The 12,646-nt window shown below is 41.0% G+C and overlaps 1 protein-coding gene and 1 non-coding gene across 6 annotated transcripts in view; both read left to right on the forward strand.

The window, feature by feature from the left end:
* IMPDH1 (inosine monophosphate dehydrogenase 1) overlaps positions 1–1,315 on the forward strand; it is a 56,158-nt gene extending 54,843 nt beyond the window's left edge. For all 5 annotated transcript variants that reach the window (XM_053463124.1, XM_053463128.1, XM_053463126.1 and 2 more), the window contains one exon: positions 844–1,315. In XM_053463124.1, coding sequence (XP_053319099.1) covers positions 844–865 — 22 coding nt within the window. In that variant the 3' untranslated portion in view covers positions 866–1,315. The remainder of the gene's footprint in view (positions 1–843) is intronic.
* Positions 1,316–6,131: 4,816 nt separating this feature from the next.
* On the forward strand, positions 6,132–6,203 carry TRNAP-AGG (transfer RNA proline (anticodon AGG)). The gene has a single exon. It is a non-coding gene; the product is annotated as a tRNA-Pro (tRNA).
* Positions 6,204–12,646: the final 6,443 nt, after the last annotated feature.

A 12,646-nucleotide genomic window follows, 5' to 3' on the forward strand; every position in this document is an offset into this window, starting at 1 on the left:
TAGTAAGTGGGCTGATGATGATAGGATCCCTCCTGACCAACTGTTAGTTTAAAAAAATACTGGCTCCTAACTTTTTTACCTGGCGCCTTGATTCACAACAAATTTGTCAAGCCCTGGCTTAATGGTATTTTACCTGGTAGCTTTTTTTTATCTTGTTGAAGTACAAGTACATAAGTTCTTTTTTTACAGCCTAAAGATATATTTTATATGAGCCAAACAGTGTCTTGCAGGAAGTCATAAAATCTGGTTTACCATTCAGGTGTTCATTCCACCCTATATTGATATTTAGACTTCTTTTTAGCATCTCTTCTAGCATAACTAAATGTGTATGTTAAGACTACATATAATAGTGTCATTGTCTACAGGATATTTGTTTTGAAAGGGACCCTTTTACTAGAGGCTGACATCTACGACGGGTCCAGATATTGCATCTCCTACTCCAGGTGTCCCTATTTGAAACGGGAGAAACTCATCCGATGCAGGGTTTATCATACCTATCTTAAACATGAGAAAGGGAAACATATGTTGTAAAGTAACAAAGTTCTAGTTGTTATGGTGGGAAATACCCTCGTCATGGAGGCGTTATTGAAAATATTAAGGTAAAATTCTGAAGTCTAAATAAAGCAAAAACTAGATGACTGCAAAATAGTTTTGTGGCAACTATAAGGTTTCCATAATTTGTTTCAAGACCACGATATTTGGCCTTGTCTGATGTTTTATAACCCACAGACTGAACGCTAGGATTTAATAGCAAGCAGGTATGTGTTTTTTGTACAAACGATGAATTGCATTTTTCCTTTTGTCTTAGTTGACCTTTGTTTTTTCTTCTGTCTCTTGTTCTAGTTACGAGAAGCGGCTGTACTGAGGTAGGGAGACGCACGCACCGTCGGTCAACACCCAACATTCCTTCTCTGGTCCCAACCAAGTCCTTGTGATGCACCAGACTCCAGCCCTTAGCCTATTCCCTTCCCAAGATGATGCAGGAAATCCAACGTATCACTGTTTACTGACTCGCCGAGTGGAGAGTATTTGCACTATAAACACCTCTTCATTGGGCGTGTGAAAAGACTTCAACGATTTAAACACCATGACCACGATCCTGCAAATACGCTATTAGCGCGAACTAACTACTCTAACTCATATTCTTTTCTTCCTTCTGTGATTCCTGAGCATTCCTTTTGAAGCTGCAAAGGCTAAACAAATTATTTTCAAAGAGGGGAAATGTTTATCGAATATGCCAATTCCTAATCTTGTGACCTAAGCATGGAAGAGCTATAGATACATTGATAAAAGAAATCTCCATTCCTATACCAAATGTCTCCAGATTACTTACAGGGTTCTGAGTAAACCTAAACAAAGGGTGCTGATCAGTTGGCTTCCAAGGGAAAAGATCCTACCAACTGAATGGTTATTTTATTGTGTATTGTCATCTGTGGAGTCGCATTAACTTTCCTGTAAGGCATTGACCACTATTGGTAAGTGCTTCGCTCAGTGCAATGTTTAACATAGTACAGAATAGCAGAGTCTGTAAGCTGCAATGTAGGCTGTATACAGAATGTTTCCGTATCACAGGAGCTGAGCCATTCCTTTCCTATACACAGGGCCAAATGCTTCCATGTTACATTGAAAGATTGCCTCGCGGGCCAGCGTATGATCCGTTTACAGTGTCCCATAGTGCAGTTCATATCTGTGGACAGGAGGAAGGAACACATTTTTAAATCATTGGGCTATATCAAGTAGATTCTTCTGTTTCCCAATACGCTTTACATGTTATTGATAGAATTACGGCTTTATTAAGGAAAAATTAGCTTTTCTTTTCTTTCTTACACTGCTCGATCACCTTTCTATAGACCGAAACAATCCATTTAGTATTTTTTTGTTTACACATTACCATAAAATGTACTACTACTTTAATTTCTATATGGCATAGATTTTGCTGTTATAGCCAACTTTGCAGTGATCACTTTTTGCTTTTCCCATATGCAAGTTCAGCAATAATTGATATATGAATGTTTCCCCATTTTTTTTACAACACCTTTTTATGTTGAAATGCATCTTTGCATTCCTGTATTTTGGGCACCCACATCTTAGGGTTTTTTTTTTTTTTGCTTTAATTCCCATGCGATTTAACATTTTTATTCCCTACAGCTTTAGGTTAAAAAAAAATAAATGACATTAAAAATAATGTGACTTGTATTTCATTTTTTATTCTGTTAAATACATAATCTTATGGCGTATTTTCAATTTCACTAATTTAGCTTGTAATAAGTGCTTTTTGTAGCCTTCTCTTACCAACAATTGTGGGGAACATGGAGATGTCTAGCAGTTTGAGACTCTTAACTGTTATAAATTGTCATTCTTTCGGTGAATCTTTAATACAGAGTTTACTGAAAGGTTAACCATCAGGCAATGAAATGATGTCTACCTTCAGTTTGTAGCAGGAAATGTGTTGAGGTGAATTGTAAGATTTGTGAATCAGGAAATGTATTTTGTGTATTGTAGAAAATGTAAAATACGGAATAATAGTTTGTAAACGGACAATTGTGCATTCATGTATTTTGTGATTGTATAGCATATATATATATAAGACGAGAAACACAAACTTCTTGTAAAATGTAATGTCTGATCATAGTAGACACGGCAGTATACGTCACCGCATTAATCCTATAGTATCGGATAACAAATGCGCTAATCATTTTCTTAGAAAGAAACCAAAAATTGTATGTGAAAGCATTAATGAGCGCTGTTAACGCTGTAACTTTAGTACATGTGCTTACTGCATTTGTAAATCTCTGCTGCTTGCTAAACCCTTTAGGTGCTCAACTATAGAACACACTCTGCCGTATTGTGTATGCATCCTAAACTAGTCCCTTAGTCCCAATGCATATAATCCTCCATTAATGGCACAAATGTTCCTTGTGGTCCAGCCAGCAATATCTACTCAGGTCCTTGCAGCCATTTTGCAGGCAGTTACGTCATCGCTTTAAATCGGACTAAGCCAGTTCCTGCCATAGAATACAGGGTACCCTAACTAATACAACGCGTAAGCCATTTTATAATCGGCAGCACTGCTATTGCCTCCCTCCATCAAGCTAGCACAAAAGATTTTGATCGCTAAATAAAACAATAGGAACGCCAACATTGTTACCGAGCATTATTGTCTTTCAACATTCTATTTATTTAATAATCCTGAGCTTATTTCTTTACACAGTTTGCTTGTGTTATTGCAAACGGAAGGGAAGTTGTGAGCGTTATTATAAAAATCACACTATTAGAATGCCAATGTTTTTATAATAATTGTGAAGCTAATTTTACAGACAAACCATAGAGCTTTGACTCTTGTTAATTTTTCTCTGATTACTTCCTATTAATCGGTTTAGTCTTGGAGTAGACTGCCTTGACTCTCTAGTTGTTCTTGGACTACATTCCCCAGCAGGTTAGACTGTCTGGTCAAGGCCTGGAATGGTGCAGAGGGTATTCCAGATAAAGGTTGCCCAACCCCAACTTGGTATATGAATGCTAAATTAAGTATTCCAGAGCTACAGCAATGGTTGTATTCAGCACAGTAATATAGTAGTATGAAGGGTCAACCTTGGTCATTTTAGCAAACCCCTAATATTTTAGGTGAACAAACTTTGACACTTGTGGGGTGCATAACTATAGGCAGATGGAGTGGATCATAGGATGGCATGTCTACATATTCAGACAGAGCAGGACCAGAGGCACCTACCTCACCACTCATGACATGGCGAAGCCAAATGCTTCATGGCACTTATCAATGAACCTTAGTAAGACAATGGCAGACTTCTCACGAAGATCTTTGCACAAGACTCTCTGAATTGGCCCTTCATACTAAATGTGTCTGATTACATCCTCTGCTATGCATTGACAACCTTCATGTTTGTAAATTCACTCATGGATGTTTCCTATTTGACTTAAAATTAAGGATTTGTATGATTTCTGTATTTTTCAAATTCTACCTGATTATTTTAGCCTCTGATTAAAAAGGTGATACTTACATCTCAAGTTTCCGTGTTAGAAATCTGAGCCTCTTCCATTTTATGTTTACATGTTTTTTTGTGCTATGTGCATCTGTATCCAAAAAAGCATCTTTACTAGCTTTAACCACATGCCTGAGTCCGACTTGTTTTGTGCAAATATGTAAAAGTAAGAAATAAAAGTACTTTAAACAAGGGTTTGTAGTCATTCTTTCAAAATTCACTGTAATGAGCGTGTGAATTGATTAATATAGGCAAAGGCATTTCTACTCTGTGGGGTGGGTTGGTAAGTCAAATGTGTGGACTCCGTAAACAGTTATTCTTAAATCAAAGCTTCTAACGTAGTAGTTTCTGCATATTTGTGGCACTGGAAGCTTATTAGGTCACCAACCAAAACTTAATATTACATAAAAGACAACGGTTGGTCATTTATTTAAAAAAATTTAGGCAATATTGCATAGTGCAAAACACAATTATGCCACCTTTAGCAGCAATTAGTACAATGCAATGCTTCCAGTAGTTGTTGATCTGAAACCCCTCCATGGAAAACTCCTTTAGCTCCGTCACACTTGTGGCTTAGCTGGTGTGAAACGCTTGTTATGGGGCCAGCCAGATCTCAATAGAGTTTTGGTCTGCAGTTTGATTAAGTCATTGGAGAACTTAAAATGTCTTGTTCTTGAACAATTCCGGTGTAGAGTTATATCTAATTTGTGTTTGTTCACTAAGTTGACCTATGCTGCAGGAAGAGCTTGACTAGCCCCGTATAACATAGTTAAACCAGTAAAATTTCTTAAGAGTCTCCCTCACACAATAAAAAGTAGTATCTCCACACATTGTATTGAAACAAGACCCTTCATAATGAAAAGGGAAGCAAGGGAGCCGAAACCACAACTCTCCTGCATACTCTCCTTTTAGGGTAGAAACGACCACTCTTTCATTGAGTAGACCCCACTTCATCCTTCGTATGATGGCCAGACATTCCTGTACAATTTTTTATTAAAGAAAAATATATTTTGTTGTTTAATGATTTTACTTAAGTCGAAGGCAGTGATTCATACCTGCAGTTTTATTTACCAAACACTTCAAACCCCCCTATATATATATATATATATATATATAATTTTAATAGTACTACAACCCAAAAACTCGCCTGCCCATAATCAATGTGAGGAATGAGCAACAGGCAGCTGTATGTTTGTTAAAACACATATGGCTAATATTTTCATCAGACCAAAATCTGGGGTAGTTGGCTGGGAGGCAATAGTGACATAGCGTCCATAAGTGATTACGCAGTTACATTGTACAGCGTTGTGGAGTATGATGGTGCTATATAAATGATAGAGCACATGTTCGGCTTAATTATAGGAACTGTGTACAGTACTGCTGCTTACTGTGTCTTTGTAAGGGTTAACTGCTGTCATATTTGAATATTACTATCCTTTATTTTTGTGATTAAGTGTAATTTTCTTTTAGGTTTTTCACAAAATACAGTGCACGCGTAACATGCATAAATGGCTTTTATGTAAGCCCTTAGATTTGTTATCTTGGCCTAATATACTAGACAAACACTGTTATTTTATACCGCCATGTAGTAACCAATAGAATCTCTTGGTTATAATCACCCAATGGGGACAGGGGAGTAAATCTTTTTTTTTTTCTTTCTTAGGCCAATGTGAATGTTCTCTTTGGTGCAACAAAGCATATCTGTATAGATCACTACATTCAAAACACACACAAAAATATTTTTTTATATTGTATACATATTTGTAAATAGGCCCAGACACACAGGGCAAATGTCCAGTGTGCCGCTGGCTGACAGTGCCTCATACTTCCCTGATCTCCTGCCGCAGTATATGGCCACTAGCTGTATATGCACAGCTGCACGCCACATCAGCATAAAAATGTAACATGTGGCTACGCTTACCTTATTAGGCAGCTGCCATCCTTAAAGTCCATAGCTGACTCCAGCCCTGTTTCGTATTATGTTGGCTTTACCTTATAAAAGTCGGTATGATGCCTACAATTTAGTGAACTGAAACTAAATTAAAGAATCGTAGCAAAATAGATGGTGTTTTTTTTTTTTTTTTTAATCCCCAGCCCCATTTCAAAATGTGTTTGAGGTAAAGCTTACGTGGCTCGTTGGTCTAGGGGTATGATTCTCGCTTAGGGTGCGAGAGGTCCCGGGTTCAAATCCCGGACGAGCCCAATCTTTTCCAACCTTAGGAAGTACTTAGGAATTGTAACTATATAATATATATTTTTTATAAAAAAAAATACACTTCTTGAATATATTGCACAAATTTGCCGTTACATAACTTTGTACATTACTACCATGCTGCTTACAACCCATCTCTCTTTTAGTAGTGGTAACAAGCCAAATCAGTAGAAATAGTGTACTGTTTGCTGTCCCATTCTACCGATTGACTGTTACTTCAGTGGGAGTGTTAAAGTATGTACAAATAGTTTTCATATTAATCCTGGCTGGTTTCAGTGGGATCAGGACTCTCTAATTTAGTAGCTAAAGAATGCATATTCCATTTTGCATGCAACAAAATGCATAGGAGTCCATTCAAACTGGGTTCACAAGGCATGTTCCTCCATAATGCAAGCAGTGGCCTCTCCAGCTTTCATATTTAGGGGGGGCACATGGGGGGCCAGGGACCAAAGTAGGGGGGCCAATTATAAAACGGCATATATATATATATATATATATACATACACACGTTAGACGTGCATTTTTAACTACATAATAGTAAAGACCGTGATTGAAATTTTTCATTCTTTAATATTAGCCCCTGCTGACAATATATAAATATTAGACCCTGCTGCCGATATATAGAAATATTACACCCTGCTTCCTATGTCTATTAATATTAACCCCTGCCAGTGGCGGAACTACCGGGGTCGCAGGGGTCGTGACTGCGACCGGGACCTGGCGGCAGGGGGGCCCAAGCCAAGGGGCCGCCCGAAATCGGACGGGGGCGTCCAACATGCGGCCCGCGGGCCAAATGCGGCCCGCGAGACCTCGAGGTGCGGCCCGCGTAAGATCGGCAGCCAGGGCAACCGATCTTACGCGAGCCGCACCTCAAGCCCTGCTACTTACTTGTGGGAGGGTCTTCTGGACTGCACAGAGGAAGCGGAGTTCACGTGACATCCTACTTCCTCTGTGCTTTAGCAGAGAAGGCAGAGGGAGGCCGCGCAGGTAAGGGGGTGGGGAGGGTGTTTGAATGAGTGTGTGTGATTGAGGGAATGAATCTGTGAATGAATGATTATATGAATAAATGAGTGTGTGTGTGTGTGTGTGATAGCATGGATGTGTAAGTGCTGGAACCTAGGCATGATGGGACTGTGATTGCTGTTAGCAATCACACTCCTATCATGCCAAGTCAGCCAGTACATGTTGAAACCTGGCCAGCTGCCCCCCCGTGTGTAGTGATGCTGCCAGCAGTATGGGGTCTGCACTTACAGCCACCCTGTACCAGCATGTACTGGCTGACTTGGCATGATAGGAGTGTGATTGCTAACAGCAATCACAGTCCCATAATGCCTAGGTTCCAGCATTTACTGGATGGATGTGTAAGTGCTGGAACCTAGGCATGATTGGACTGTGATTGCTGTTAGCAATCACACTCCTATCATGCCAAGTCAGCCAGTACATGCTGAAACCTGGCTAGCTGCCCCCCTTGTGTATTGAGGCTGCCAGCAGTATGGGGTCTGCACATCACTTACAGCCACCCTGTACCAGCGTGTATTGGCTGACTTGGCATGATAGGAGTGTGATTGCTAACAGCAATCACAGTCCCATCATGCCTAGGTTCCAACATTTACTAGATGGATGTGTAAGTGCTGGAACCTAGGCATGATGGGACTGTGACTACTGTTAGCAATCACACTCCTATCATGCCAAGTCAGCCAGTACATGCTGAAACCTAGCTAGCTGCCCCCCTTGTGTAGTGATGCTGCCAGCAGTATGGGGTCTGCACATCACTTACAGCCACCCTGTACCAGCATGTACTGGCTGACTTGGCATGATAGGAGTGTGATTGCTAACAGCAATCACAGCGAGCACAGTCCCATCATGCCTAGGTACCAGCATTTACTGGTTGCCTGGGTATGATAGGAGTGTGATTGCTGTTAGCAATCACACTCCTATCATGCCAAGTCATATTGCTAATTTTGTCCAATTGTGTGTTACCTACTTTTATTAAAAATGTGAGTTTTTATTATTATTTTTAAAGGTGGGGGTCATTTTCAGTTTTGGCTAAGTGAACCCTGAATGTTTTGGTCCAGAATTTTAATTTTAGTTCATCCCTAGAATAAATCTAGGGAATCCTGAATTTGTAGTCGCAAAACTTTCTAGGCCCAGAAATCAGTGAGAGGAAGAGTAAAGGTTTTGTGTCATTTTACTTTATTTTAATCTGCATATTTTATTAAAGGCCATATTTTTTGTCACAGTGAAAAATGAGTGCGGCCCGCGCACGTATACAATTCTGATGAAGTGACCCACTGCAGAAAAAACTTGGACACTCCTGGATTATGCCCTTTGTACATGCGCCCCTTTTTCTTTGATTTTTTTACAGATATGATTCAATATGTAAATTGAATTTGTTGAAAAAAAATTGTTGGGTAAAAATCATGTTTTTTTGGGGGGGGTGAGGTGGTGGGGGGGCCCTTAACAGATTCTCGCACCCGGGCCCTGAGGCGTCTAGTTACGCCCCTGACCCCTGCTGCGGATATATATTGAGATTAGCCCCTGCTGTGGATATATACTTATAGTATACCCTGCTGCCGATATACATAAAAATTATACCCTGCTGCCGATATATATTAATATTTGACCCTACTGCCAATATATATTATTAGTCCCTGCAGCCAATATATATAATTAGCCCCTGCAGCCAATATATATAATTAACCCCTGCAGCCAATATATATTAATATTAGCCCCTGCTGCCGATATATATATAAATAATAGACCCTGCTGCCAATATGAATATAAATACTAGACCCTGCTGCTAATAAATATTAATATTAGCCCCTGCTGCCAATATATGTTAATATTAGTTCCTGCTGCCAATATATATTAGCCCCTCTCCCTCCCTCCCTACCACCTCTCCCTCCCTCCCTCCCTCCCTACCACCTCTCCCTCCCTACCACCTCTCCCTCCTTATCTATCCTATCTACCACCTCACCCTCCCTATCTAGCCCCTCTCCCTCCCAATCTATCCTATCTACCCCCTCTCCCTCCCAATCTATCCTATCTACCCCCTCTCCCTCCCAATCCATCCTATCTATCCCCTCTCCCTCCCAATCTATCCTATCTACCCCCTCTCCCTCCCAATCCATCCTATCTATCCCCTCTCCCTCCCAATCAATCCTATCTATCCCCTCTCCCTCCCAATCTATCCTATCTATCCCCTCTCCCTCCCAATCTATCCTATCTATCCCCTCTCCCTCCCAATCAATCCTATCTATCCCCTCTCCCTCCCAATCAATCCTATCTATCCCCTCTCCCTCCCAATCTATCCTATCTATCCCCCTCTCCCTCCCAATCTATCCTATCTATCCCCTCTCACTCCCAATCTATCCTGTCTATCCCCTCTCCCTCCCAATCTATCTCTTCTCACTCTCTAACCCCCTCCTAACTTTCTTCCCTCTCCCCCCTTCGAAGTTCACTTACCTTGGGCTTGTAGAAGTCCAGCGGTGCGATCGCGAAGTCCCTGTCTCCCTGGTTCTGCCGCAGTGTGCGCGGCTTCACTGTTGAGCGCCGGATATGACATCATATACCGGCGCTCAACTTGAAATGCCGGCACTGCGACCAAGGCAGAGGCATCGAGGAGAAGAGTGAGAGGCGCCGAACGGTTTCTGAAAACTTATTCCTCAGCGATCGTTCGGCGCCTCTCTCTCTCCTCCGCGTCTATTACAAAAAAAAAAAAAGACGGCGTTTCAATTGGGGGGGCACACGGGGGGCACAGCGTGATGTAGGGGGGGCCATGGCCCCCTCTGGCCCCCCCCTGCCGACGCCACTGAATGCAAGTGAAATTAGGGTACTGATCCGAAATACTCTTTATGATCAAAAGTATGTGGACACCCCTAATGATTGAGTTTAGGTGTTTCAGCCACACCCATAGCTAACAGGTGTATAGAATCAAGTACATAGGCATTCCATCTCCATAGACAAACACTTGCAGAAGAATGGATCATACTGAAGAGATCAATGACTTTAAATGTGACACTGTCACCTTTGCCACAAGTCAGTTTGTAAAATGTTTGCCCTACTAGATCAGCCATGGTCTATTGTATGGTGCTCTTATTGTGAAGTGTAAGCATCTAGGAGAAACAGCCCAGCCACAAAGCGATAGAGCATACACACTTACAGAGTGGAGGTGCTGAGTGCTGAAGCGTGTAGTGTGTAATAAATCAGTTGTCCACTGTAGTGTCACTCATTACAGAGTTCCTAAGCATGGGCTGCACTTTAGAGTGATGACTCACACTTCACTATCTGGAAGTCTTGTGGGTGAATCTGGGTTTGATGGATGCCAGGAGAACACTACCTATGTATAGTGCCTACTGTAAAAATTGATGGAGGAGGGATAATGGTCCTGTTATCCACGGGTTGGGCTAGACTCCAGCATGACTGTGCCCCAGTGCACAAAACAGGGTCCATAAAGACATGGTTGGATGAGTTTGGGGTGCAAGAACGTGACTGGCCCGCACAGAAACCTGACCTCAACCCTATCGAACACCTTTGGGATTAGCTAGAACAGAGATTGTGAGCCAAGCCTTCTCATCCAACATCAGTGCCTGACCTCACAAATGATCTACTGGAAGCTGTTCTAGCTGCAAAAGGATAGGAGTGTTACACCAAATTAATACCCATGTTTTTGGAATTTCCAACAAGCTCATATAGGTGTGATTGACAGATGTTAACCCCTTCAATCCCCTATAGACGTACTGGGAAGTCCAAAAAACGCCCACTAAGAAACCCCTATGGACGTCCCGGTACGTCCAGCCCTTCGTGCAGCGTCAGGGACACATCCCTGCCGCTGCACGGGAGACCAGGCTGTCTGGACTCCCCCCTGGCAGCAGAAGCCGGCATGGCCGGATTTCTGCTGCCCGATCTCCCGTTACAGCTTCCGGCATGAAAGCCGGTAAGCTGTTACAGTTGAAAGTGCCCAATCGCGCGATCACGCGCAGTTGCAAATGCACGATCGGGCATTCCCTTCCGGGTTGCGTCACTGCTGACATAACCCGGAAGGTCATCAGAGGACAGGATATCCCCTGCGTGGATATCCTGCCCTCCGATGAGGCACAGAGACGCTGCGATCTCTATGCAGATCTGTGAGGACATAGAGATCAAAGTGTGATCGGTGCAGGGGGATCGCGGGGAGGGGAGTGAGAAACCATGTCCTGAAAGATAAAAGCAGAAAAAAAAAAAGTTAATTCATTTAAAAAATAATATTAAATAAATCATTAAAATAATAATATAAATAATACAAAAAAAATATATAATGTGAGCTTTGATGTCATTGTGACATCACTGGCATGTTCAGGAGGTCCCTAGGAGGACCTCTAACCATTTCTGTGTAAAAATCATATATAAAAAATAAAAAAAAATTAAAAAATTAAAATTAAAAAAATATATATAAAAAAAGAAAAGAAAAAAAATTATTAAAAAAACCTTACTTCCCATTGCCCTAGCATAACATCTAGCCAGTATAACCCTCCTGCCCCCGTTCACAACCCCCAAACCCGTTAAGCCATAGGCATAAAAATTATACAAAATTGTACACCTAATAGTATGCTCCCTGGTGCTGGGAAAGTTTGGAAAATCTATATAAATTAGGTATTTCTGAAATCAGGACACCTGAATTAATAAACTAGGAGGGGATTTTCCATCACTTTACCTAATTTTGTGACGATCCAGAGGGAAAATGTAAAAAAAAATTAGTTTATTTTTCTAATCTTCGCTAGTTTTTACTAAATTTCTCATTCTAAATTTTCAGCTAATCATCCAACTATGGTATCAAACGAAAGCTCTATCTCTCCTTGAAAAAACAATATATAGTTTACATGGGTACACTATTCACAGGAAAAGAGAATCATCGCTAAACCGACATACCCCTAAAATGGCAAAATTGCTCTGGGCTTTGAGGTACCAAAAGCCCCTGGGATTGAAGGGGTTAACATACGTTTGGTCATATAGTGTATATAAATATTTTACAAACACCTAGTTCAGTGATGATACCTTGTATTTTATATATAGTATTAGGAAATCAACATTTCTTCCCCCGCAGTGGTAGGCTGATAGGGGATTAACCTTTTAAGGAGGACACTAATAACCACTCGTAGAACTAAAATATGTTGAATCCAATGCTATGTCTTTGTCTTTAAAGTATTTTGATCCTGGCTATGTGAGCGTTCATCAGAGTTCTGAGATGTTTCTTAAAGGGTGGATAAGACGTGGCAATTAGGGATAATTGGATTACTGTTGATTTCAGGATCATCCTCTTGTGTAGATCAACATTAAAAGAATCAAAGTGCTCCTTAATCATCTTAACAGACAGTAAATCTAGGGCATGTTGGTTAAAGGAGAAAAAAATAAACACAAACATCATCATCGCTTCATCCTCCTTATTCTTACAGCC

The sequence above is a fragment of the Spea bombifrons genome, chromosome 4 (assembly GCF_027358695.1).
Source record: "Spea bombifrons isolate aSpeBom1 chromosome 4, aSpeBom1.2.pri, whole genome shotgun sequence".
NCBI classification, from domain to species: domain Eukaryota; kingdom Metazoa; phylum Chordata; class Amphibia; order Anura; family Pelobatidae; genus Spea; species Spea bombifrons.